Source organism: Actinia tenebrosa, unplaced genomic scaffold (genome assembly GCF_029948245.1).
Source record: "Actinia tenebrosa isolate PJP-AT-01 unplaced genomic scaffold, QUT_ActTen_1.0 PGA_scaffold0__85_contigs__length_37466705, whole genome shotgun sequence".
NCBI lineage: Eukaryota > Metazoa > Cnidaria > Anthozoa > Actiniaria > Actiniidae > Actinia > Actinia tenebrosa.
This window is the reverse complement of record NW_028292569.1, coordinates 25,582,669-25,608,082: the sequence shown is the minus strand read 5'-3', so window position 1 is coordinate 25,608,082 and position 25,414 is coordinate 25,582,669. Positions and strand designations below refer to the sequence as shown.

The 25,414-nt window shown below is 38.6% G+C and overlaps 4 protein-coding genes and 1 long non-coding RNA gene across 7 annotated transcripts; 3 read left to right on the top strand and 2 right to left on the bottom strand.

The window, feature by feature from the left end:
- Positions 1–103: 103 nt before the first annotated feature.
- Positions 104–2,704, top strand: LOC148913937 (uncharacterized). Its single transcript, XM_089037616.1, has one exon. The coding sequence runs from the start codon at positions 221–223 to the stop codon at positions 1,808–1,810; it is 1,590 nt and encodes a 529-aa protein (XP_088893742.1). The 5' UTR covers positions 104–220; the 3' UTR covers positions 1,811–2,704.
- On the bottom strand, positions 1,941–5,592 carry LOC148913936 (uncharacterized). Its single transcript, XM_089037612.1, has one exon. It carries the CDS (start codon positions 5,422–5,424, stop codon positions 2,686–2,688), a length of 2,739 nt encoding a protein of 912 aa, XP_088893738.1. The 5' UTR covers positions 5,425–5,592; the 3' UTR covers positions 1,941–2,685.
- An 865-nt stretch (positions 5,593–6,457) lies between these two features.
- LOC116288047 (angiogenic factor with G patch and FHA domains 1) lies at positions 6,458–14,917 on the bottom strand. 2 transcript variants are annotated; one of them, XM_089037623.1, is made up of 13 exons: positions 14,796–14,917; positions 14,406–14,678; positions 13,960–14,060; positions 13,248–13,364; positions 11,935–12,359; positions 11,163–11,214; positions 10,408–10,509; positions 9,974–10,136; positions 8,792–8,886; positions 8,358–8,425; positions 8,005–8,070; positions 7,696–7,795; positions 6,458–7,199 (listed from the first exon to the last, which is right to left on the bottom strand). In XM_089037623.1, exons 2-13 carry the CDS (start codon positions 14,668–14,670, stop codon positions 6,996–6,998), a joined length of 1,758 nt encoding a protein of 585 aa, XP_088893749.1. In that variant the 5' UTR covers positions 14,671–14,678; positions 14,796–14,917; the 3' UTR covers positions 6,458–6,995. The 2 variants fall into 2 exon arrangements, with proteins under 2 accessions (XP_088893749.1, XP_088893755.1); XM_089037629.1 differs by having other exon boundaries at positions 14,406–14,917.
- Positions 6,644–8,359, top strand: LOC148913935 (uncharacterized). Its single transcript, XR_016121276.1, has 3 exons — positions 6,644–6,769; positions 7,883–8,032; positions 8,117–8,359. It is a non-coding gene; the product is annotated as an uncharacterized LOC148913935 (long non-coding RNA).
- Positions 14,918–15,199: 282 nt separating the features above from the next.
- LOC116288042 (uncharacterized protein CXorf65 homolog) lies at positions 15,200–18,535 on the top strand. Of its 2 annotated transcripts, XM_031694751.1 has the most exons (5): positions 15,200–15,370; positions 16,405–16,491; positions 16,880–16,996; positions 17,297–17,365; positions 17,816–18,535. In XM_031694751.1, exons 1-5 carry the CDS (start codon positions 15,346–15,348, stop codon positions 18,067–18,069), a joined length of 552 nt encoding a protein of 183 aa, XP_031550611.1. In that variant the 5' UTR covers positions 15,200–15,345; the 3' UTR covers positions 18,070–18,535. The 2 variants fall into 2 exon arrangements, with proteins under 2 accessions (XP_031550611.1, XP_031550612.1); XM_031694752.1 differs by lacking the exon at positions 17,297–17,365.
- The last annotated feature ends 6,879 nt before the right edge of the window (positions 18,536–25,414 follow it).

Genomic DNA, 25,414 nt, shown 5'->3' with positions numbered 1-25,414 from the left:
CTTCCCACTCACTAAAAAGATCAATAAAACAAACAAAAACTGTGGAAAAAGCAAAAAGAAATGAATGATTAGACTTTAAGCCGATTTGGTAACGCATATATTCTTGGCTTTCACCCACGTGACACCGGTCTTGACAACGGTTGCTATCCGCCATCTTTGTGCCCCTCGATAGTAAACAAACAGACGCGACAGAGAGATATGTGTGAACTTTTCACTGAACATGGTGCATTGTATCGTAGTTGGTTGCGGTTCAAAGAGCGGTAAGAAAAAAGTTTCCTTTTCTTCAATACCTAAAGTGATATCGAATCAAGGCGAAGAGCACGAAGAGTTGACACGAGAGCGGAGAAGGCTTTGGATTTCGGCCATCAGTCGAGGCGATACTGACGCGAAGAGGGTTCTTGAAACCGAACGTGTTTGTGGTCTTCACTTTGTCTCTGGAAAGCCTGCAAAAGTCTGGGACAGATATAATATTGATTGGGTTCCAACTATTAACCTTGGCAAAAAGGAAAGTCAGGAAGAAGATCTGAAGGAAGCAGCGAAAGCTAAGACAGAACGAGCTGAAAGGGCAAGAGAGCGCAGGAAGCGAATCATAGAACATCAGCAACTTGGAGTCGAGAGGAAAAAGAAGGACTTGAATCAAACTGGGAATGCTGTCCAAGATATAGAGTTTTCTACCGAAACACAGAGTAATTCATGTTTTAATATTGAGCCTTCTTGCAGCAGTGCGAATGATGAGCGTGAAGAAATACTCGACAAGAGCACCCAGACACCCGTAGTGACTTTCAAGGACGAGTCAACACAGATGGACTTAGACTTAACTTATTGTGAAGGTTCACAGAACGCTGACACACAGACAGATGAATTTGAATACATGTTTTTAAAATCTGCATATCAAGCTCCGGACAGAGAATTCTTCGATACAGCTGATAAAGTTCGATTTTACACAGGACTACCTTCCTATGAAGTCCTGATGGTGGTGTTTGAGCATGTCGCGCCACATGTTCAACGGAAATCTACAGTTCTTAATAGATTTCAAGAATTTGTGCTGGTACTGATGAAGCTGAGACTAAACGTTCCCTTTCAAGACCTAGCGTATCGTTTCGTGGTGTCCCTGTCAAGTGTATCAAGAATATTTACCTCTTGGATATTGGCAATGGATTCTAGGTTGTCCTGCTTTATCCATTGGCCTGAAAGGGAACAGTTGTGGAAAACTATGCCAATGTGCTTTCAATATACATTTAGGCGCAAAGTAACTGTCATAATCGATTGCTTTGAAGTTTTTATTGAAAAACCAACAAATCTTATGGCCAGAGCTCAAACGTTCTCATCTTATAAGCACCACAACACCATAAAGATCCTTATTGGTATCACTCCCCAAGGTACAATTTGCTTTGTTTCTGAAGCTTGGGGTGGCCGCACCTCAGATAAATATTTAACTGAGAATTGTGGATTCTTAGATAAGTTGACCCCAGGGGATACAGTCATGGCTGATCGGGGATTTACCATCACAGAAAGTGTTGGTTTAAAGCATGGAAAACTGGTAATTCCAGCATTTACCAAAGGGAAAGCCCAGTTAGATCCCATTGACGTTGAACATTCAAGGGGGATAGCCAGTGTTAGGATACACGTCGAAAGAGTGATTGGTCTACTGCAGCGAAAATACACTATTCTGGAAGGAACACTGCCCACAAACTTTGTAAGCAGCAACCAGAATGGGTCGCCTGAATTCCAGGTACCAATCGTTGACCGCATTTTAAGGGTTTGCTCTGCACTTGTTAATTTTTGTCCTTCCATAGTGCCATTTGAGTAGTACATTTTTCATAAAAAGCAGGGGTGGTAACAATGTTTAAAGTTTTTTCTATAATAACATTATACCAGGAGAAATCATTATTACATTGCGACAGGCACAAAACACAAAAACATCACAATTACTATTTCACTAGAAATAAAGCAACAATTTTATTCACGTTCTTCAACAAGTCCAAATATGGAGGGGACAAACAATCTTAAAAATTAAATTTTGATATGAAAAAGGGCATGAAGGAAAAAGAAAGTGAAAATAACTCTTTACCTATGGCCTAATTTTTCATCTGAGATTATGTGCTAAGAAGATAACTGTGGCTAACACATGAATACTGATTTTGATTCAACTAACAATTTTTTAGCCAGAGAGAAATTGAAAAATATTATGCCAAAGGTAAACAGAGGTCTAATAATATTCAATAGCAACTGAAATGTTTATTAATTAATTTTATTGCTAGAAATATTGCTCTATGTATGACTCATTGTCATGTTACTGTTTCTTCCCTGATACACCATTTCCCTGAACATGGGTTCCTGCTTATTTTAATATTGTCACTAGATTTCATAATAAGAGATGTAGATTGAATCTCGAAAGAAAAGATTTTAATATGTTGGTGTATTTCTCAAAGCAGAATTAATCTGTTTTGACTGAGCCTAAAGTAAGAAGCTGATAATGCTGGACAGTTCAGACACAAACATTTTTACATTTTATTCACTGAGTTCCAATGAAAAGATGTCTGATTTAAATCGCTTAAATGAAGTATTTATTTTGATTATCAGCTTTTTGCTTTTGGTTATTTATTAAAAATTATTTATTATAATATTTATGTCATATTACTGACTATTACTTATCACTAATAATTTTCTTTGCTAAAGAATGAATTAAAAAGTTGGAAACATGCTTATTTGTCCACCTTTAAGGGAAGCTAATAAATGGGGACGCATTTTAGCAACATCAAAAGTTACATGACTGGGGTTAGTACCAAAAGCCAAACACGTAGCAAAAGCAACTGAAAAAACTCCGCAGTCGCTACCATTACTTTGTTGCTGAACTGGTACAAATTCTAAATTAACTAGTCTTCCACCGATTAAGTCATTTGCTTGCTCCTCTATTTCCTGGCTAATTGCATGATGGTAGAGACTATCATAAAGATTTACAACACCAGGTAAGCATCCTATACTGCTAATACATACCCAGTGATCAGTCCCTGTATGCAAAATCTGAATAAATTCTCCCGAAACTACATCAAAGTTCCTTACTCTTCCTAGGGTTGGGCGCTGAAATCCCTCAATTGACTGGTTTACATTCTGCAATAATACTTGGGTAGCTTGAATTATATCACCATTAAGCCATCCAGCAGGATCACTGATGAGGTCATAATCAGCATTGTTTAGTGTTGCAAGGGCACTATACTTGTCAACAACACCGGTTGTAACCTGTGTGATTTCAATATCATCTTCACTGTCACTATTACAATCATCTGTTTGTGATTCTGAAGTTTCTGGTGATGGTGAATTGCTTGGCTTGGCAGAGGTTGTCTTTGAAGAAGTAGAAGTGGTAGGTGTGGATGATTTGTTTTCTTTAGCTTTACAGGCACCACACACCCACGTTGACTGGTGATTCTTTGGCATTCTTTTCAATCCCAAACAGCTAAGATGAAAAAAATGACCATTTGTACAGTTGGCATTGTGGCACTCGACCAGTTTATCACTTATGAGTGCCTTTGCATTACAAACACAGATAGCATTGCATTGCATTGCAGCTTGGTTGACAGTAGATGGTTTCGGCTTGGCTTTTGAAGCCCCAATTCCTCTCTTAAACTGTGGCAGCCTGCTGCAGTGAGGACAATACCATCTTTTAGGTATGGACTTCCCACCTACAGCCAAACATTCTATGTGAAATTGGCCATAAGGACAGTCAGCATTACTGCAGGAGACCATCTCATCACTGCACTGTCCTCTACAAAAGCAGACTGCTTGATCACCTGGAACTTTAATGATAACATTGCACTTTCTTGTGTACCACCGTCCCAAGATCTCAGGGAGTATGCCAATCCTCCAAAATGCTTTAAGCTTTTTCACGACAGTTTTGAAGTGGTGGGGGTCTGGGTAAATTCTCTCACACACAATGTGTGCATTTCCATCTGAATCCACAGCACAAACAACAAAGTCAGCATATTTTCTTTCTGGCAGAGTAAACAACTGTTGTTGAACCTGTAAGTAATAATTGTGGCTCTTCTTTAGCTTCATTAGGCCATTTACCACCTCAAGACAAGAGTTTTTTTGTAGAACATACTGCTTAAAGTCACAGTTGGGGATGGAAATGGGACATTTCACCTCTCCACATCCCAATCCGCAGCAATTGCAAGAAACTAAAAAGTCTGGGGTTGCATGGATGAAAGGAAATTCCCTGTTGATGAACAAACCATATCTCTTAAGTTCAAAGTTAATATGCTTTGTTTTCATTAAGCTTTCATATGCATTAATGGCATACTGTTCGTACTTGATGCCATGTCGAATGGCCTTGTTATCCAGCTTGTACAAGTGGGGGTAGCAGATAGATTGGATCAGTGACTGGGAGGGCTGAGCTAGGTTGGTGTTGTAGGCAGCACCACATACAGAGGCTCCAATTCTGCCAGCACGATGTCTAAAAAAACCTGGGCCCTTAGCTTGATCTCTTGTGTCTTGCTCAACCGCTTTTATCTCCTCGTCTGAAATGTTCAGCTTGACATCTAAGCACTTTCGCAACAGTTCTAGATAATCTAGATCTAAATTACAAGGCTCGTAAAGATCACATAAAACTGGAACATTCCGACTTTTGGAAATGAAATGGTCAGCGAAGGGGTCGATTAAACTTAACAAAGCAGCTTTTGTTTGGCAGTTGTAGAGTTTTGTGTAAAATTCCTCCTTTTCCGCTGCTGAAACTTGGGCTGAAGGGTTCGGGTCTCGTCCAGGTCCAGCTTGATTTTTACGAGACTGTCCTAAATTTTCATCATTCAATTTATCAATGTTACTGTCTAGAATCTCTTTGAGTTTTTTCGCAGAAGAGAAATCTATGTCCTTGGCCCTTGCGTAAGATACTTGGTTGACATACGTGGGAAGAAGCCACGTGCACTTAACTTGGGTACAGGCTAATTTCCCGTTGATTCTTGTCCAACATTCGATGTAAAATAAGACGCTGGCAACATGCGAACAAGATTCTGCTAGGCCTGCTTTACAACCCAAACAATGAGCAGAAAAAATCGTGCCATCCTTGCCGGCAATGATCCAAATATCGGCCAGAGGGTCATTCATGCGTTGGGAATGGCGAACTTTCGCCACGACCACATGCTTGCTTGAGATAATTCGTCCTCTTACTGAAGCCACAAATCCAGACACCACTTGATTATATGCTTCCAAACTCTTGTAATTTTTAAACTGATCGTTCGTATAATAGCTCGTCTGCAAAACCAAGTAACTAAACAAATCTGACTGCTCTATTGGAGGCAAACATTCAGGATCAAACTGCTCACTTGGTATGGTGACTGGATCAACGCCTACTGCCTCGATCTTCTTCAAATAACGTTCCTTTACATGACTTTCAAGACCTGATCCATATTTCGAGAGCACTGGCACAGCCATTTTCCAAAGTTTTGAGACGTCATTTGTCTCTGAAGCGAGCTAAAACTCTAAACACTATAAAAATGGCCTACTATTATCATAACATTTCACACTCGGAGGGGCACAAAGATGGCGGACGCCCATATTTGGATAGGTCGAAATAGGTCAGTGACGTCACGTGAAAGCCAAGAATTGGAAATCCGAAACCGGACTTTTGACTCAAGTTTCCACCCTAAGGCTATTTTTAATTTTGAATATTTATTTTTGTTAAAAGAATGCGACGACTTGCGTCAAAAGAACACATTTAAAGTTAAAGTCAATCACGGAGAGTAATCTCATCAATCCTTGTCTTAGGATTTTTTTTACAAAAATTTTTTTTCCAGAAGTCTACCCAAAAAAAAAACAAGCGAATATAGACACTATAAACTTGTGTTGCGCAAATCATGAAAACTGGCTAGCTTACGTGTAATCTCGTTTCTTGCCCCATCCGAGTTTGCGCACAAATTAACGTTGCGGCTAGTCTAATCTCAAAACAAGTCCCACATGGAAAGGAGTGACTAAGGTTGTTTAAGCACCAGCGCTACAAGCGTCGAATCGGGTATGCTGGTCATAGCAAGGGGTTAATCATCTACGGCCTAGGGGCCGACTAACCTCTCCCTTAGGCTTCGGCCGAGCTTCCTGATCAGTCTTTAAATCCAGGGATAGCGGTGTCGGGGTCGAAATCTCCGGCGTAGCCGTAAATGCTTCGGGCTGCCATACGACGGTTCAGCACTCGATGTCTGGAAGTATGGTCAATCAATAAAAATGATCACAAAAATAAAAATTTATTGCACCGGGCTTTAGTTGTTCCTTTCATCCTATTCCAAAAACAGTCAGTTTCCGAATTGAAATCAGAAGAACCACTGTGGACGGAAAAGATCAGTGCCTAAACGACCTTTCATGATTGTAAGCGGTATACATAGAAAGGGGGTGCATATGTAAATCATACATTATAAGTGTGAAAGGTGTAAAGCCACCTTAATTCAGCTTTGTAAGAAATAAATAACAAATTCCATTCGATTAAACTTCATATTATTTATTTATTTATTTCATATTTACATTTCTTACAAGAGGCGACAACTGATATGTAAAGGAAGGCTTATCAGCCCCGCCCACGAACACTTTATTTTTGTATCTATTATTAGTTACGTCATATCCTTAACGTTTCACTTAGTTACAACACGTCTCAATTCCACTTAGCGTTAGTATTAGTGTATGAAGTCGACGAGAACACATCTATTCGTGATCAAAGAGTTTAGAGTAGTTTTTTAGTTATCTTTGTTGGAGCAATAACCTATATCTTAACCTCGGCAAGCGGGACTGTTATGTAAGTACGCTTTGTTTCTCATAATAAGTTATAGTTTACGACAAGTTCTTGGATTGTAATAAACTTCAATTCGTCGTCAAGTGCTGTCCGTAAAATTATTCCCGAAATCTCCTCAATTACTCGTAAGCCCGTTCACGTGCGATAAAGTCGTCGTATTATTCGTCCGTGTCGGCATTTACATGATACATCAAAATGAAATTTCGCTTAGACTACTTTCTTGTTAAGCCTACGGCGGTTTAGTCGTTGGAGGAACGAATACAGTTTCCTTGTAAGTGACGATTTGTGCGTCAGACGTCTGTGTTTTCTGGTATCTTTGTCTTGCTTTTGATCGCATCACACTAGAAACACTAGGAGAAAAGTTGACACTGTCTATGGACCTTAGTGTTCCACTTCCAAGACCTCGTGATTTCTCGTGAATACCGGCGGTCACCTGGTAAAAGAAATTAGAATGTATAGTTTCTGTATAGTTTAAAGATTTTGTGGAAATAAGTAACAAGAATGTAAGTCTTCAAAAAATGGGAGAGATAAAAGCGAATTTAAGTATTTGTTCATAAGCGTAATGTTTTTCAACGTTATCTCCTTGTATTTTTTTACTGCGTCTTTATGTTGTATTAAATTAATGTTAAGCTAATTAATTTCAATTAGTAATGTCCCTGTAAAAACATTCATAATGAATGGATGGATGGATGGATGGATGGATGGATGGATGGATGGATGGGTGGGTGGGTGGGTGGATGGATGGATGGATGGGTGGGTGGGTGGGTGGATGGATGGATGGATGGATGGGTGGAGGGATAGACGGAGGGAGAGAGAGAGAGGGAGGGAGGGAGGGAGGGAGGGAGGGAGGGAGGGGTGGTGGGATAGATGGAGGGAAGGATGGATGGATGGAATAAAAACTGGACCATACTCCTATTTCCCATACTAACCGGTTCTTTGAGCCCAGAGCCTTCTTTGCCAAGGCCTTCGCCAGCCTTCCAACCCATTTTTTCCAGCATTTTTCGACCCTTGTTCTCTGAGCTAATAGGCCTGAAATAAGAATAAAAACATTTGGAAACTATTTCCCTTTGATACTCATTTGCATTTATTCATTTGACTCCATTCATCTTTTTATAGTTCCAAGAAAGAGATTTGGTCAAATAGAGAGTAGTACGATTCATTTGTGTGAGAAGGAGGGTTACCTCACCAAGCTAACCTCCCCCCTGGATAAACACGACCTTAGAAACTGTTAGACTAACCTGTGGACGGATGCAGGAGGGGCATCAGGTAATTCAACTGGAACGTCACTTCCAACCTTGATTCGTCTGAATAGAAAAACGATATGATTAGAACAATGTTTCTCCATTTCAGCAAACAGGGAATCAAGGATGCTGTTGTACTACTGGTTGGACACACCTCTCACCTCTGAGGTCTAAGGTTCAATTCCTGGACTCAGATTTATATATGAGTAAAGTTTATTGGGTGTCTCCCTCAATTGAAGGGGACATCTCTGGGTTCTTCAGATTTCATTCCTCCCCAAAATTCAATATGTTATTTTCAATTCAATAACTTTAATTTTTTTAAAGTCTACAATGACTGTATAATTCTTCACCTCAAATCTGCTCGATCTCTGTATTTTCGTTTATTCGGAATATCTATATCTTCTTCATAGGCTTCTTTCTGAAAAAAATATTGTGGGGTCAAACCTCATTGAAGGAAAATCAAAATATGATGTAATGGTAGCGGAAGTGCATTCGCCCCCAGCTCTGGGGTCTAAGGTTGGGTCTATCCCTGAACCTCTATCCCTTGATTCAAAGGTTTTTCTCCCTCCTCACCTCCCATTTTCAAATGCTAAATTTCAATTTGATATGTGAGTTATCCATGCCCTGACTTAGATCAGCCCAGAGGTTGTTCCAGGGTCCGATCTGTAAGTTATCCATGCCCTGACTTAGATCAACCCAGAGGTTGTTTCAGGGTATTCATAAAATTTAAAGTTTTTTTCTTTACTTATAAGAAGTAATACAAAAGGGAATGACATGCACAGACCTCTAAACCATATGCCTTTTTAAGATTCCTCAGGAGCTTCTTTCTTTTGTCTTCAGAGTTCAAGTTTCTCTGGGACGTAGTATTGGACTCATAAACTGAAAGAAAATAAGAGTCTGAGTCTAGTTCTGGGGCATGAGAACAATCTGACAAAAAAACTATCAATATTCATTCATATCAAGTCAGCACCACAATCACCACCATCATCTTCGTCAGCTGCAGTATCACCATCTACAGCATCACCATCTGTAGCACCATCATCTGCAACAACTCCATCATTATCCCCATCACTACCATCATCTATCACTATCTATCACCACCAACATCTATAGCAACACCATCATCCTCATCACTACCATTACCATTGTTTGCAGTATCAAAACCATCATTGCCACCGTCATCCAAAGCCTCACCATCACCATCACTCCACCGCCTCCATCATCTTCACTAACACCAGCATCAAACTCATCATCAGAATTATTATTATAGGCTGTACCAGCAACATACTGTAAGAACATGACCATCATCATCAACAGAAGCATCATCATCTCTTTAAAGTGCATATGACACGAAAACATTTTAATGTTAAAAATGTGTATTCTATTGGCATGAATAAGAATATCACAGTTAAATTTGTTTCAAAAACGTATTTCTCTAGAAATTCAAGAAAATTTAGCACAAGTTGTGACGTCATTTTGTTTACAAGTCTCCAGATTTAGTTGCAAATACACGAAATTTGTTTGAATGCAGAATCTTAATTTCATGTAGTACACTTTTCAGTTTCCCACCATTTGAAGAGTACTACGTAAGCTATCAAATGAAGTTTAATAGAATATGCCTTTTGTTGTTATTTTATATGAATTACAATTTATATTTAGTGCATTACTACCGAATGTAGAGTACGTGTCAACAAAATGACGTCACAAATTGGGCTTAATTTTCTCACATATCTCAAGAATTAAGCTTTTGAAACAAATTTTATTACGATATATTTATCATTATTAACAAACTATACATTTTAAACGATGAAATGTTTTCGTGTCATATACACTTTAAGAAGCATCACCATCATCATCATCATCACCATTATCATTATCATTACCATTACCATTACCATCACCATCACCAACCCCTCCATCATCAACACCATCACCATCATCACCATGATGTCCACTTTGATCTTACCTTCTTCATTGTTCACAGCTGTTGACAGGTTTGCTTGAACCAAGCCTGGTTCACAATCATCACATGTCTCATTCCCTTGGTGGATATGAATAGCAAGGCTTGTACCTCCAACTTTTAGTACATCTCCATGAGAAAATACATGTGGCTCACTTTCCTCATTCCCCTATAAATAAAAAAACGACTATAAGTCGTATTTTGACATAACATTAAGAAGAAGAAGCTCTAATCACTATCTGAGGATTGTGGGGGGTGGGGGGGGGGTGGGGAGGGGGTAGGTGTGGGGATGCTGTGAGAGGTCCACTAATTTACTCTGTACTTCTGGGGTGCTGGGCAAAACAATTTTAGGTTTGTAAAAGGTGTTGTTTTAAAACTCCCAATACATAAATATTTATGAACCACCCCTGAATGTTACATAGGTTATAATACTGTCATACCTGTCCAAGTCGCTGCCCATTCAAGAAAGAACCATTTTTACTTCCCAAGTCAGTAATGAAGTACTGTCTCCTCTCTTGATCATATGATATCCTACAGTGATACTAGGGAAGGGGGAAAACGTTCTCAGCTTTTGAAAGAGCATATGGATAATTTTATTTATGCTGTAAAATTTTTAATTTTGAGGAATTTGCATTTTGGAAAATCAAGAATCATGAAGATTAGACTGGACTGGACATCGGATCTCGAATTGCAAAAAACAAATTCTCAGCTTTTAAAAGGGTATAGATAATCTAAATCTAAAGCAAAAACATGCCTAACCTCTTACATTTGATTTATACTTTTAAATTTTGAATTTTGAGGGATTTTGTATTTTGGAAAATCAGGAACTGTTCATGGATGGACTGGACTGGACTTCAGTTAAGTGGAACTTCAGATCGCAAAACGTTATTTACGCTGTGATTCGTAGTTTTTATCCTACAATTTATTGTTATTTTTTTAATTTTCATAAATAGTAATTTTGTGCTCAAATTTTGCAAATAAGTAAAGATTTAATTTTTTTTCCATAATTGGAAAAATAACATTTTAGATCATTGGATTGTACATAGACATTGGTTACCGTAGCTTGAACTTAATTTTTTTAATGAATAATCATAATCTTGAATGAAATTGCCTCTGAAATCACAGAATTTTCATTTGATGAAGACAATCTGGATAGAGTACAGTAGTTTAGAGTTTTGTATATCTAAGGGTATACCTTACTAATGGATACATCAGGTATTCTTATTCCATGTCCAACATCCTTTTCTCTACAAACATCAAACAGCAGTCAGAATACATGAATATTGCATAACAATAGACTGGACAGTGTGACACAGGTAGCCTTTGAAGCCTGGTTCTAATCTAATAGCGACCCAAGCATGGGAAAAGCGCAAGCCAATGAAAGAAAAACAAAATCTTCAGTTATCTTGTGCTTGTATTTGCACATGTGTCACTTCATTTCATAGTGAATAACAAAAACAACCTACGTAGCAATCAGATGATGTAATATATTCAGAGAATCTATTGTATTCTATCTATTGTATTAGGTATGATTCATTGTATTTTTATGAATACATTACATTAACAGCTTGCTATGTAGGTTGTGTCTGCTTGCATTGCTAGTGACAACCAGGCTTAAAAGTCTAGAGGGGTTTCATAGCAGTTGTGCGAGGCAAAACAATTAAAATTTTCTCCTTTAGGAAACTAATTTTTTTTTGCAAAAAAATAAATTATTGTTTTGTCCAATTTTGGCCATAAAATGCCTTTAAAATGAATGAATCCAAGTTAATGACTGTACAAATGGATAAATCTTATTCAAACATACAAGGATAAGAATAATGGCCAGATAATTGAACATCTGGTTACATGTTGAATCTACCTAATGTGGCTGTTCATCATGTCTCACCATTGAGCAGCTGTTATTTTAAGCCCTAAAAAATAACAACAACTTCAAAACTCAAATAAACTACTGAATGTAAATACTGTACCTTCCAAGGGTTCCGCCAGTACATGTAATAATAAATAAAGTCCCAATTTTCAACTTGTCCGATTCTGTTACAATAGCTCTTATACATGGTGCAACCTTGTGTACTTGCTCTTCATTTGCATCATCATCATCATCATCATCATCTCCTTCTTCTAAGTCCCTGTCATCATCATCATCTTCATCAGTACTAATAATTTCTCCAGAACTGCATTCCTCATCAGAGCTTGATTTAACTTTAATGATTCTTCGTTTCATTGGTTTCTTTTTCTTTTTCCTTTTTGGAGGCTTATCATATTGGTCATTGTTTTGTTCAATCTTATTTTCTTCAGGATGTAATTCAACTTGTGAGTGGAATTTATAACTTTTACTTGCTTCATCATAGAAGTAATATGTTCCAGTCTGGTTGTTGTAATACAGACAGCTATTCTGTCAGGTCAGAAAATAAAGTTTAGTTTAGCAGTAAACAAAAAACCAATTTCAGAAGCACAGGTGGTGTGGGCTGCTTATGAGTTGCCTTTCATCAATGCAACCCAGGTTCAAGTCCTGCCGGGCTTGGTGTCATATGTGAGTTGAGTTGTTTTTTAGTTCTCTTCTGTGCTTTGAAGGTTTTTCCTCAAAGTTCTCTGGTTTTTCCTCCCTCCACAACAAAAATCAACTTCTAAATTCTAATTTGATCTATCAGCTTCCTTATCAATTAGATTGTAAAACCTGTTAGGCATTAAGTAACGATGCCGTTTAGAACGATAGCACCCAACGGCAAGGCATGTGCAGTGAAGATTTCTATAATTGGCTTAAGTAATTATATCCAAGCTCTCTGATTGGCCGAAAAAAATAGTCATTGTATTTTTTACGGAAAAACGCCGAAATAGTACTGAATTGTCATTCCATTTACCAAAGACACATTGGAACTATTGTCCGAATTTTTTTAGACCAATCATATGTGGGGAACACTCGGAAATGGTTCCCCACATACAATTTGTTCCAAACTCGCCTATGTTATCAATCGTTGTTCAACAAGTCTGCTCGCCAATTTACGGCAACTATACCGGACTCGTATGAGAACAAGAACGAAAATAAGTTTGAATTTGGCGCTTTTCGAATTTAAGTCAATAAGATTGAAAAATATAATTTAATTAACACCGCTGTAATCCAAATCGTAAACAGCTGCCCATGCCGCAGGCCTATTGTTCTCGCTATCATTCTAAACGGCATCGTTACTTAAGCCGTCCACCAATAGTGGTAAACGCATTAAATTAAATTTTGCAGAACGCTGATGGAGGTGGTGACAGGTTAGAGTAGTATGGATGTACTTACAGGATCATAATATAACCCACAATTCCAGTCATAGTACAGACCAGTCCTGTCGTCATACACAAATCCACTTTTACTCATGGCTTGAGTTGCAGCCTCTTCAAGAACGGCTTTTATGTCCTGTAAAATTCACAATAAAAGATTCATAGGTGAATGTGTTTATATGCCATCTGGTAAACTTGGATAGAGGTTTTGGTTTAAAGGTAGTTTTCATCCAAGTACCCAGGAAACACAAACACAGCTTATGTCATGATGGGGGGGGGGGGGGGTACTCCACCAGGATTTGGGTAGGGGTGTTCCGCTGGGATTCTGAAAGGGGTATCCTGTTTATGACAAAAAAACCCCACAAATTTGTAGACCCTATAATTAATTGCACTGAGTTCCTGTTTCAATTATCATGTCAGCTCACGTATTGTTTTTTTTTTTGATGACCATAATAACGAGTTTTGGTCAATACGAAAGTAGAAACCCTGAATATGACAGGAAACTCAGGAAGAACTTGGAACTTGAATGAAATTGCATACCCTGTTTATGACAAGAAGCTTGAAAAACCATACCTTGTTCAGCGGATCATCCCCGTATAGTCCATATTATATGGGAGTACCCCACCCCGCAGGTGGCATGTAGCATGTCTATCTATACATCAAAATTTGGTCTGTTATTGTTCTTGCGCAGGTCATGTAGACACAAGGAACTCTTGACTAAATGTACCAACCTTTGAATCATTTTCACAAGGATTAAGATAACTGTTTGAAGAGTTTGAAAGTTCTTGTGCAGACTCAGTTGAAATACTCTCTCTTTGGCCTACATAAGAACCTAAAAAAGAAGAAAATACCATGAAAAAATCTTGTGGACGAGACCTGGTAATGCCCATCTAACAAGCGGTATTACTGAGGCCTTGTTAGGGGTAAATTTGACCGGCCTTGAAATGCAAAACGAGAGACACAAAGTATTGACAAACAACAGACTACTCTAATGGATTACTGACAGCAAGGCCCCATCAGGGCTAGATCCTGACAAGCAACACAAGAATGTTCCAAAATTGCGACAAACATAGTTGTGAAATTCAGATGGAGGGTATAAGTACCACTCTATTTGTGCCTCATTTCCTCTCCCCTTCCCTTACTAACTTTCAACTGAGGTAAAAGATAATATACTTACAAGCCTTAGAGAGTTCTTCCTTCTCTTGTTTCCACTTTTTTCTCTCATCATAAAGTTCTTTCCTAAGCGCATCCAAATCTCTCTTCGAGTTGATAACATGTCCCTCTGCATTTTCTTTCTCATATTCCAACTTCTTCAACTTTTTATGGCAACTTTTCACTTCTTCCTTTAGATTTTCCAGTTCAGCTTTTAACCCTGAAACCTGCTTTTTAAGAGCTTGGTTTTCTTTTTGAACTTGGTCAACTCCCAGCGAGTCTGTAGCCATTTTAAGCTCTGGAAACAGCAAACACAGAAAAGATTTGGCATAAGGAGGATTCTGACTATGAAGGCCAAGAACGGCGTTTTTGAAGTTTTTAAGAGCATTTTACAAAAGAAAACAAAGCTATTTACAAAAATATAATGTCCTTCGATCTAAATGAGTCTTTGAAATCTTTTTTGCGCCATTTTTGTCAAAGAAAAAAGGTTATAAAACGAGAAAACGAAAAGACACCAAATCGTCCGCCATTTTGGTTTTATGTGAGGTCTGCGATACCACAAACCAGCGGTGTTTCTAATCATCTAAGACCTCATGCGAAATTGCGACGTAGAGAGTCAATCTTTAAAATAATAATAATAAATTTTAAAATACTCATAGATAATATTTACTATGGAAATAATAAAATAATCGTTCGTGTCATTTCTTCTTCTTATTATTACCCATGTCTTCACCAGGAACGCCTGGCGGAAACGGCAGACGTGACAGGTGCAAAGCCCCATCTCCATGTAAACTAGAATAAAAACAAACTATACTTCATGGAATATTATCTTTTTATTCTTTCATTCCCGTTGCGCGTGGGCATTTTAAACGATAAGCTAACGTAAACATAATTTTTACTAATATTTTCTATTTTTTTAAATGTGTTTATAACTAATCAGTCTGAATTTACGAGCAAATCCAGTCATGTTTGTGATCGTGCGTTATGCAGGTAAGTGAGAAGAAAGCCCTACGTTTTTTTAATTAAGTGTTGTTTTAAATACAACTAATTCTTTTAAAAAGAAATACTCCTAAAAGATGAATGGATTCATAACGGCATGCGCTTCTTAAGCGCTGTGTTTTTACACTTTGTCTAAGTCACTAAAATATTTTTTAAGAGTAACTTTTAGATGATCTATAGATCCTGTAAATCAAGCGAAAATCCTCAAATATACGTGGCATTGAACTCATAATTTCTCTTATGGGAATCATCTTAATTTCCTGTTTTAGAGAAGATGTTCGGTTAAATTCTTTTCTTAGAAGAAGTAAAATATTAAGCGATGAATTGAATATATTTAAAAGCTACTTTTCTATGAATTCGGTTGACGGTTTTATTCGTGCTCTTCCTAGAGGCACCGGATTCTGAAGATCAAAGGAATATCACAGATAAGAAACTTTGAAATTTAACAATTTTTCGCTGTTATTCTAAAGAATAAAACAAAAATTGCAACCTTTGATTAATAGATTATACTTTATTCCCGCAAAGTAAAGTAACTTTTTTTGAAATCTGCGCGTGGCCTTTGTTTCTTTTTGATATTACAGTCAGTATTTAAGCAAAGATTCCCACCGTCTTCAGAGATAGAGTTCAAAATTTCGTTTTTATGTTCAAATGAAGTTTCGGTTGTGAAACATCGCGATTACGACAAGCATTGGACTTTTGGACTTTTTAGGCGCGTATTTCATTGAATCGATTTTTTTAACCCTCAGTATTTTTATTTCAAAAATTCTTCTTATTTTGGGAGATCTTTGTTAGGCCCGTTTTTACAATATAAAACCATGCAACAAATTAATTTACCGAAGTAACCTGTTCAACAGCTGAAAGGACAAAGCTTTTTACTGATTCTGACACCAACATTTCACTATCACTAGATTTGACTACTATGACGAACATTTCAGAATTAAAAGAAAATTTGGGGTTGTAATTAATTTCTTCATTTATTAATTAAAGTCATTTGCCTTCGTGAATTTTGAATTTATGATTTTCAGATGACAGACGAGAGCTGTTTAATCCGGATTGTAGAAGCTGCTTGTTGCTAAACAACATAAAGGAACGTTGTGACTGTGACGAAGATGGTAAATATCCGACAACTTATGTTTCCATAGTAATAAACCAATATTTCACATAAGAACCTCTAAAATATATTTTTTTAAATTTTGTCAAAGAAGCATAAAAGTAGAGAAGTGAAAGGATGAAATATCCAGCCAGACCATGTTTTGACTTCCGAAAACTTCCTAGAAATATATTTTGTAGATTTTGTTTATTCAAGTTGCTATCTTTTTTTGTTTGTTTTCCATATTTTTTTAGCATTATTTCTGTTTTCCAGTGTCGTTTATTCGAATCTTAATGCTTACATGTGACGTCTTGAGTGAATGTATTGTAATTTTTTGGTTATCTTTCTTCTTTTGCTGTGCTAATCATCTCATAATAGTAATCGCTGAATTTATTTTTTTTGCTTCAAAGATATCGTGGATCTATCAGATGAAACAGGCTGTCTCAAGAACCTGATAAAACATCCTTTAGAATATGCAACTAAATTCCTGACAAGTCGAGAAATTCTTGTTCTTGTCAAAGGAGAAAGTAAGTCATTCCTGTTATATTCTGCTTGAAATTAGAAACGTTTGAGAAAATTTGAGCCTATTACTACGAAACTAGTGACACATAATGCGTATGACCGAAAAAATAGCGGGAAACTATTGCAGTTGGTCGCTACTAGGTCTGGCACACTGACTCGTTTATCACCGCGGCCGATGAAACTCCCAAGACCAAGGAGCTCTGGGTACGAGACTAAGAGAGAGGCAGATGATTTTGCGCACGAATAAACCTAACAGAGAACTTCTGATTTATTCATACGTCTCCCGCCATTTATTTCATTCATAGAGACTGATGACAATCAAATGACGTTTGTACCTTTACTAGAAAGCCTAGAAGATAATAAAGAATTTTTAGGTGAATTCAAGTAACCATTTACTATACTAAGAGGTCCGCATATGTAAAAAGAAATTTCATGTAAGAATTACATGCAAGATATCCGCCTAATCTAGTACAGTACCTCTCTGTCCCTTATGCTCTCGAGTGGAGTTTGATCAGTAGACAAGCCGGGTCTTCTTCTTTAATCAAGCCGGTTTTATTCGATCCTTAGAAACTAACCATGCTGTGTACCCAAGTGATTTACGCAGTCTCATGCATTTCCAGTTAGTCTCGCATTCAATTTTGTTAGGAACCGGGGAAACAGAATAAAACAAAACGCAGAAAACCCTTTTGTACTATAGTTTTGGGCCATCGAAAATCTTGTTATACCAATACATCTTCCCCGTTACCGCCCCCATGAATAATAATGAACAGAATAATACACAATATAAGAGACAATTGTTCAAAAATGGTTCTTTTTTATTTAAGAGAGACTCAACCCACCACCGCCGAAACAAAAGGAAGAAAAACACTCTTCTCCACGGAATTCCGCAAGAGGAATGCATCCCGGCTTGGGTTCAAAAAGAACGTCGTTGGTCCCAAGACCGAGCAAAAACCTCGGCATCCCGCAACAATCCCGTAATTTGCTCAGTCCAAACATGGGCCGAAGATCAAGTCGAGCCCGAAGTCAAAGTGTTCAGTTATCACATACTCCTCTTAACTTGCTAAAGAAGCCTCGATAGCTACAAACACATCGACGACAATTAAGATCACGTGATCGTCATATGAAATATAGAGCGCTTTCACCGATGACGTCACGGCCGCCATATTGGCGTACCTTTAACAACTGAAATTGAACTCAAATGTAAATTTAAATGTTGAAAGTATTAATTATTCGTACCGTACCTTTTACCTGCCGGGCCATTACGACCTCGTGCAATGTCAAACATCAGAGTCACACTCTCTATTGCCGTTTCAAGTCGAGGCATTTAGGTCAATACAATGAAAATGTATAGAACCTGACCCAAATGCAACAATTTTTTGAAGACAATAGAATGCAACTGTAATATCTTCTATTTGATCAATGTTCGGGTAAGGTCTATTTGTAGAAATACGTTGCATTATGGGGCTGGTTTGAGGGACTCTTCATCACTCAGTTGACATTTTATGCATCAGGAAACAAAATAAATTTGAAAATTAACACGACAATATTAAGGTTTTTCCTATCACTTTTCACTATCACCAAGCGAAAAAGACGCAGTTCAATAGACCATTTTAGCTTGAGCCAAGTTCATTTTCTCTTGCTTGAGCGAAATGTTTTTTGTGTCATTCTTTAAAGTATACTTTTTTTCGTTTAACGCGAGTTGTGCATGGGAAGGCACATAAATATGGATACAATTCAAACCAAGAATGTTATTAAAGGGAATGACACATCGTCGATCTGAAATGGGAAATCATTACACTCACGGCTAAGAGTCTATCTGGGAAGGAAATAAAAATCCAATCTCGTCCCCAGAGCCTGCGTTTATCTTGGTCAGCACCCAGGCGCTGACCATATAAAATGCAGGCTCTGGGTATAAGATTGAGCAATCTCGTCCCCAGAGCCTGCGTTTCTTCTGGCCTGCGACGTAGAACGAGGGCTCTGGCATAATCCATTTTTTGGCGCATGCGCAATTTTCCGGAAGTAAAATATGATCAATGACAATCATGATTCAAAATAGATTTCTATGTTTACTTCCAATCAAAAGTCTTTAAACGCATGCCCTCTTATACTGAAAGTCCAAGAAATTCTGGTCTCAAAAAATGGAGTATGCCAGAGCCCTCGTTCTTTGCCGCAGGCCAGAAGATACACAAGTTTTGGATACCGAGATTGAAGATTGAGAGGAATCCTGCTATGAGCGCATGCGCGTTATGGTGGTTCCCTAGACATGGTCAGAAAAAAAAGCACCCAAAAATCAACTATTTACAGAGATTTCGACGACCAGTAGTAACATTAATGGCGCACACACTCAACCTAACGTTTCAAGAAAATAGAAGAATAATTTTGAAAAGAAATCTAACGATCATATATACTGGAATTATGATCTTGATGGGATGCGATCAATACCCTAAGAAGCGATCATCAGCAGCTGATAAGACGCGAGATTCTCTTAGAATAAGCTTAAATGGCGTCTTTCGCTGGTGTAGACTGAGACGGTTTCTTGTCTTTTCCAGCCAAATGGAGAAGAATGCGAGCTGCGTTTCTGACAATATTTTCGCCATATACGATGGTTTTGTTTGGGCAAAGTTGTTGGGCCCTAAAAAAAGAAAAAAGGGCGCCTTAGTTTAGAAGGATGTACGTACTTGCAGTTAACATCTTTGTCAAAGACTATAGAGATATATTGGAGGTTGGTAATATAATGGACTCATATCAGGGGCGGGTCCACGGATACCCCCTTATGTCGTAATTACTTCTTAATTGCTTTTTTGAAGCGTGACTCGCGTGAAAGCCCTGTTAAAAGAAATGTTTACGATGCATAATATTTCTATATACATTTCTTTATTTTGGACAACCTCTCCCCCCCCCCCCCCCTGACAAATTCCGGATCTCCCCCTCCGTATATCCAACAAAGATATTTTAAATATTTACCAAGAACAAGGAAGCAAATCGGGAATCCAGCTCTGAACGTATACCTTTGTAGATGGTTCGATCCTTCCGCTGGCTTAAAAAAAAAACACTTATGAGATGAGAAATGGAAGTGCCGATCATGAGTTGGATAACTTTTTCAGGTCCTTTAAAGTACAGGGGCCCAGCTATCGGACGGATAAATCTTATTCATTGGATAAATTTATTGCATGACAGCATCCACTGGATAAGGATTCTACCGCCGGATAGCGCTATTCATCCTTCGTACAACCGGGTCCTGGAATGGCCCAATGTGGACATAGGTTTTCACCTTGTAATGGCGTATTCAAGTTATAGCTGTTGTCGTGGAAATATCTTGGAGATATCGATGGTGGGCTTGAGTATAAACCTTCTCGAAACCACGACAGAATCACACTGGGTCTTCCACTATTCATTCCGTGTGGTAGTTTTAAGGGTGGGATAATGTTTACACGGGGCTCTGCAAGCTCATGGAAAAACGGACCAACAGGTGCTTCAAAGTTGCCTCTACTCGACATTACATTACGTAGCACTTGATCTTCCAAACAACGTGGTTGGCTTGTGGTATTAGAAAAGTCAGGATGATGAATTTTTTGGAGATCTTTTGGAGTACTGTGACTGTCTAAAGCATCGATATAACTGCTGTCGATGTTTCTTTCTACTTGTTTTAAACCAGGATCCTTCAGCTTTCTTCTCGCATTTGCAAACCACGTTTTTATCTGAGGTAGAAATATACTAAGGTGAGTTTGAACAGAAATTTTCAGAAATTCTTTAAAAGCATAAGTTATAAGCTTATTAGGATTATGTAATAGTACCTGTTTGTCTGAGAGCCCACATCTCTTGCACAAATCTTCCACGATTGCCCTACTTGGGTATGGATAGTGAGAATTGTCTTCAAACCAACTGTTTAGGATTTGTACAGCTTTTTTCGAATGTGAAATCTTTCTTCTCTTTCCCAAAGGACAAATGCTTTCTGGTGGTAAATTCCTAAGAATAACAGAAAACAAAGTTATCTTTAATTGGACTTCAAAAATTGATTGTTTAAACAAACCGGATGTTAGCATTTGGTCGTCAAACTGTTATAATTCTGACAGACTCAAGTTGAGAGCAATGACTGTTAATCTCTTCTAACCAATGTTTTGTTGTTCTAACTTCAACTGAAAAGTTCGTTCAAAAGCAACTTTGCTTACTTCTGTCTTATTCGGAATTTCTCCAACGATGTCAGAGTCCTATTTTTTTCCTTTTCTGCGATGCAGTAATGTGCTTGATCCCAAAGGTCAATTAACTCTTGTCCTTCATTAACGTTATTCCCCTGGCAACAAAGACAAATTACTGGTTTATCACTTTTACTTATGAGGGTTTACTGGCTGGAAATATAAATGAAATGAATACATGAATGAAATGCAGTGAAAGTACAAATAAAATGTAAAAATGATAATGAAAAATATGAATATATATTATACATATGCAAATGCTTTATACATGAATGTAATGAATACATGAAATCTTAGTTGTTTAACAAATCGAACTCAATTTTCTATGGGTCTGTGCTGTAATCGAACATGAAATGACGTCAAAAAAATCCAAACTCAAGTGGAACCACGAGCACAGCGATACCATAACAAAGTCGAAAAAACTGAACAAAAAGAGAAATAGTTTGAAAAAGCAAACAAAAAAACAATTAAATAGTTTGAAAAAGCCGTTTCATTCGCTCGCTCAGTGTGCACGTGACGGACGTTGTAAGCACAAGCAGGTCTAGCCTCTAATCCAAGTTATGGTAAAACGTCTAAGGGTTAACTATGAAATATATAAATATGTGACCTGTAGGATACTCAGGGGAATGGTCATGTGACCTGTAGGATACTCAAGGGAATGGTCATGTGACCTGTAGGATACTCAAGGGAATGGTCATGTGACCTGTATGATGCTCAGGGGAATGGTCATGTGACCTGTATGATGCTCAAGGGAATGGTCATGTGACCTTATGATGCTCAAGGGAATGGTCATGTGACCTGTATGATGCTCAAGGGAATGGTCATGTGACCTGTATGATGCTCAGGGGAATGGTCATGTGACCTGTATGATGCTCGAGGAAATGGTCATGTGACCTGTATGATGTTCAGGGGAATGGTCATGTGACCTGTATGATGCTCAAGGGAATGGTCATGTGACCTGTATGATGCTCAGGGGAATGGTCATGTGACCTGTATGATGCTCAGGGGAATGGTCATGTGACCTGTATGATGCTCAAGGAAATGGTCATGTGACCTGTATGATGCTCAGGGGAATGGTCATGTGACCTGTATGATGCTCAAGGGAATGGTCATGTGACCTGTATGATGTTCAAGGGAATGGTCATGTGACCTGTATGATGCTCAAGGGAATGGTCATGTGACCTGTATGATGCTCAGGGGAATGGTAATGTGACCTGTATGATGCTCAAGGGAATGGTCATGTGACCTGTATGATGCTCAGGGGAATGGTCATGTGACCTGTATGATGCTCAGGGGAATGGTCATGTGACCTGTATGATACTCAGGGGAATGGTCATGTGACCTGTATGATGCTCAGGGGAATGGTCATGTGACCTGTATGATGCTCAAGGGAATGGTCATGTGACCTGTATGATGCTCAGGGGAATGGTCATGTGACCTGTATGATGTTCAGGGGAATGGTCATGTGACCTGTATGATGCTCAAGGGAATGGTCATGTGACCTGTATGATGCTCAAGGGAATGGTAATGTGACCTGTATGATGCTCAAGGGAATGGTCATGTGACCTGTATGATGCTCAGGGGAATGGTCATGTGACCTGTATGATGATCAGGGGAATGGTCATGTGACCTGTATGATGCTCAAGGAAATGGTCATGTGACCTGTATGATGCTCAGGGGAATGGTCATGTGACCTGTATGATGCTCAAGGGAATGGTCATGTGACCTGTATGATGTTCAAGGGAATGGTAATGTGACCTGTATGATGCTCAAGGAAATGGTCATGTGACCTGTATGATGCTCGACAATAAGTAAGCTCCCAGGAGTATCTCATAAGCTTTTCGTAAACCAGTTTAGTAATTCGTAAAGTTTTATCTGCTCGATACTACGAAAACACTAACAGGTAGAGTGACAATGGCGCCCGAAAAAAAGCAGTCGCCAATGACGATTAACATAAACGTATCTGGTTACATTCCTGAGCCCAGAGCGGCAATTTAACTTTGAATGTAACCAGATACGTTTATCTTAATCGTCATTGGCGACTGCTTTTTTCGGGCGCCATTGTCACTCTACCCGTTTTGGTAGTTAACAGCCAGTCATGTCTCTGTGCTCAAGGGAATGGTCATGTAACCTGTATGTTGCTCGACAATAAGTAAGAATTTCTCATAAGCTTTTCGTAAACCAGTTTAGTAATTGGTAAAGTTTTATCTGCTCGATAAACAGCCAGTCATGTCTCCGTGTGGCCGCCAACGTCTGCAACTCTGTCGACAAACATCACCTTTTAGTCTGCATTCCTTTCTTCGCGTTTCGGCACCTTTTACATAATACTAGTATAAACTTTTGAGGAAGAGAATAATCAAAGGATGCCGAAACATGAAGAAAGGAATGCACAGGCATGTTTATACAAAACTTGTTCAGTAATACTCGAGACATGCTAAGGATGTGAAAATGATATTAACAAAAAAGTAAGCTCCCAGAGGTATCTCATAAGATTTTTGTAAAGCAGTTTAGTAAGATCATAAGCCTTTACAATACCTGGATTAATGAAATAACCATTTCATAATCACCACTTCCCCATGCTCTCTTAATAGACATTCGTACATTTTCTTCCATGCCTTTGTCTGGTGGTGCTCTTTCCATACAATGAGCTTCATGTGAAGGAGATGACAGACTTTGTTGTTGTTGTTGTTTTCCGATAAGTTGGTTTTTGGGGTATGCGTTCATCGTGGACCAATAGGATGTCCATCGCTACAACATAAATGATAGATAGTAAGATAGATAGTAAGCATGTTAATAGATAGTAAGATGACTAGTAAGCACAGAATTTCAAAAGTTTACATACACTAATTTACACGAAAAAATATGTGATCTAAAGGAGCGATTACAAGGAGCAATTTTCTCTGCAACCTGTGTAGCGATGACGTCTGTAGCGATAGCCTTTTCTGCGTTCGATGCATTGTCGTATAGATTCAGAACCAACAACACCATATAAGGCATGGTGTTTGTACCGAAGCTAGACTCTTCCACAGTCTCTCGCTCGTCCGTTCCGTCTCCACGCTTAGAGACTGTAACGGTACAATGACCGAAAGGACTTATGGGTCCCGAAAACTTGGACCCAGCGTGCTTTGGGAACCAAAATATTCGTCCACAGTCTCTCTCGTTTCAATATTTTCAAGATGGCGGCGAAAACGAGAGAGACTGTGGACGAGTATTTTGGTTCCCAAAGCACGCTGGGTCCAAGTTTTCGGGACCCATAAGTCCTTTCGGTCATTGTACCGTTACAGTCTCTAAGCGTGGAGACGGAACGGACGAACAAGAGACTGTGGAAGAGTCTATACCGAAGCTAGACCACAATGCATCATGTTCGCTATCTCAAAAAAAGGTCTATGGCGCTGTGACAAAAGATGCCTGGCGCATTAGGCTATTCCATTTATTATGCGCACCCACCAAGAAAATACATGTATGAAGTAAGAGAGCACATCTCCCATACATGGGTCTCTAACCCATGAAAAGAAAATACATGTATGAAGTAAGAGAGCACATCTCCCATACATGGGTCTCTAACCCATGAAAGTTTTTGAAAATCTATTTTTAGCTCCGCGCGCAAGCCTGAGCTATTTTTAGCATGCGCTTCCTGATTGGTCAGAGTTGTAGTGACTTCAATGGGAGGGGGAAATGTTTAGTTTCCGACGAGAAAAATGTCTTCAAAATCAGACAAAGTTGAAATTACTGAACTATCATGTATTCTTACAGCCATTCTCAATTACACGCGCTCTCTAGCTATTGTTACTGTCGCGTACGAAGAAGATTTTGGTGGACGTCAATCACAAGGCAAACGCTTTATTTTACAATAACTTACAAATTTCTCGCGCGCTGATTGGTTATTTTTTTATCATCAATAAGAGGACAGACAGATAAAGCTGACGTCAACGAGCGCGCGCTCTTTCCGTTAGTTGTTTTGATCAGTAAAAATGAGAAGTTTGTATCGTTTTCGTTATTGTAAAAAACATCTACGGAAGCCGATAAGGGTCAAATAATTTCTTTCTCCAGTTTCGTTTGCGAGTTGTCGCTATGTCCCAGGCTCTCGCGGACGCGAAAAGTCGGAAATTTCCGAGTTGTCGCTTCCGAGTTGTCGCTATGTATACAAAGAAAAGCAAATAGCGAAATTGCACTCTTCTTGGGTCATCGTTGTTCTCGGCCATGATTTTCGTAGAAGGGAAAAATATTATT

Bases quoted from the DNA above. Each gene is read 5' to 3' on its own strand.
- LOC116288047 (XM_089037629.1), bottom strand. From the start codon at position 14,670: ATGGCTACAGACTCGCTGGGAGTTGACCAAGTTCAAAAAGAAAACCAA. The intron at 8,426-8,791 runs GTCTGTGCATGT...TATTTTTTTCAG, and splicing joins AAAAGGCATATGGTTTAGAG to AAAGAAGCCTATGAAGAAGA. The intron at 8,071-8,357 runs GTGAAGAATTAT...TTTTCTATTCAG, and splicing joins AGAGATCGAGCAGATTTGAG to ACGAATCAAGGTTGGAAGTG.
- LOC148913937 (XM_089037616.1), top strand. From the start codon at position 221: ATGGTGCATTGTATCGTAGTTGGTTGCGGTTCAAAGAGCGGTAAGAAA.
- LOC148913936 (XM_089037612.1), bottom strand. From the start codon at position 5,424: ATGGCTGTGCCAGTGCTCTCGAAATATGGATCAGGTCTTGAAAGTCAT.
- LOC116288042 (XM_031694751.1), top strand. From the start codon at position 15,346: ATGTTTGTGATCGTGCGTTATGCAG. The intron at 16,492-16,879 runs GTAAATATCCGA...TTTGCTTCAAAG, and splicing joins TTGTGACTGTGACGAAGATG to ATATCGTGGATCTATCAGAT. The intron at 17,366-17,815 runs GTGAATTCAAGT...TTTTTATTTAAG, and splicing joins AGATAATAAAGAATTTTTAG to AGAGACTCAACCCACCACCG.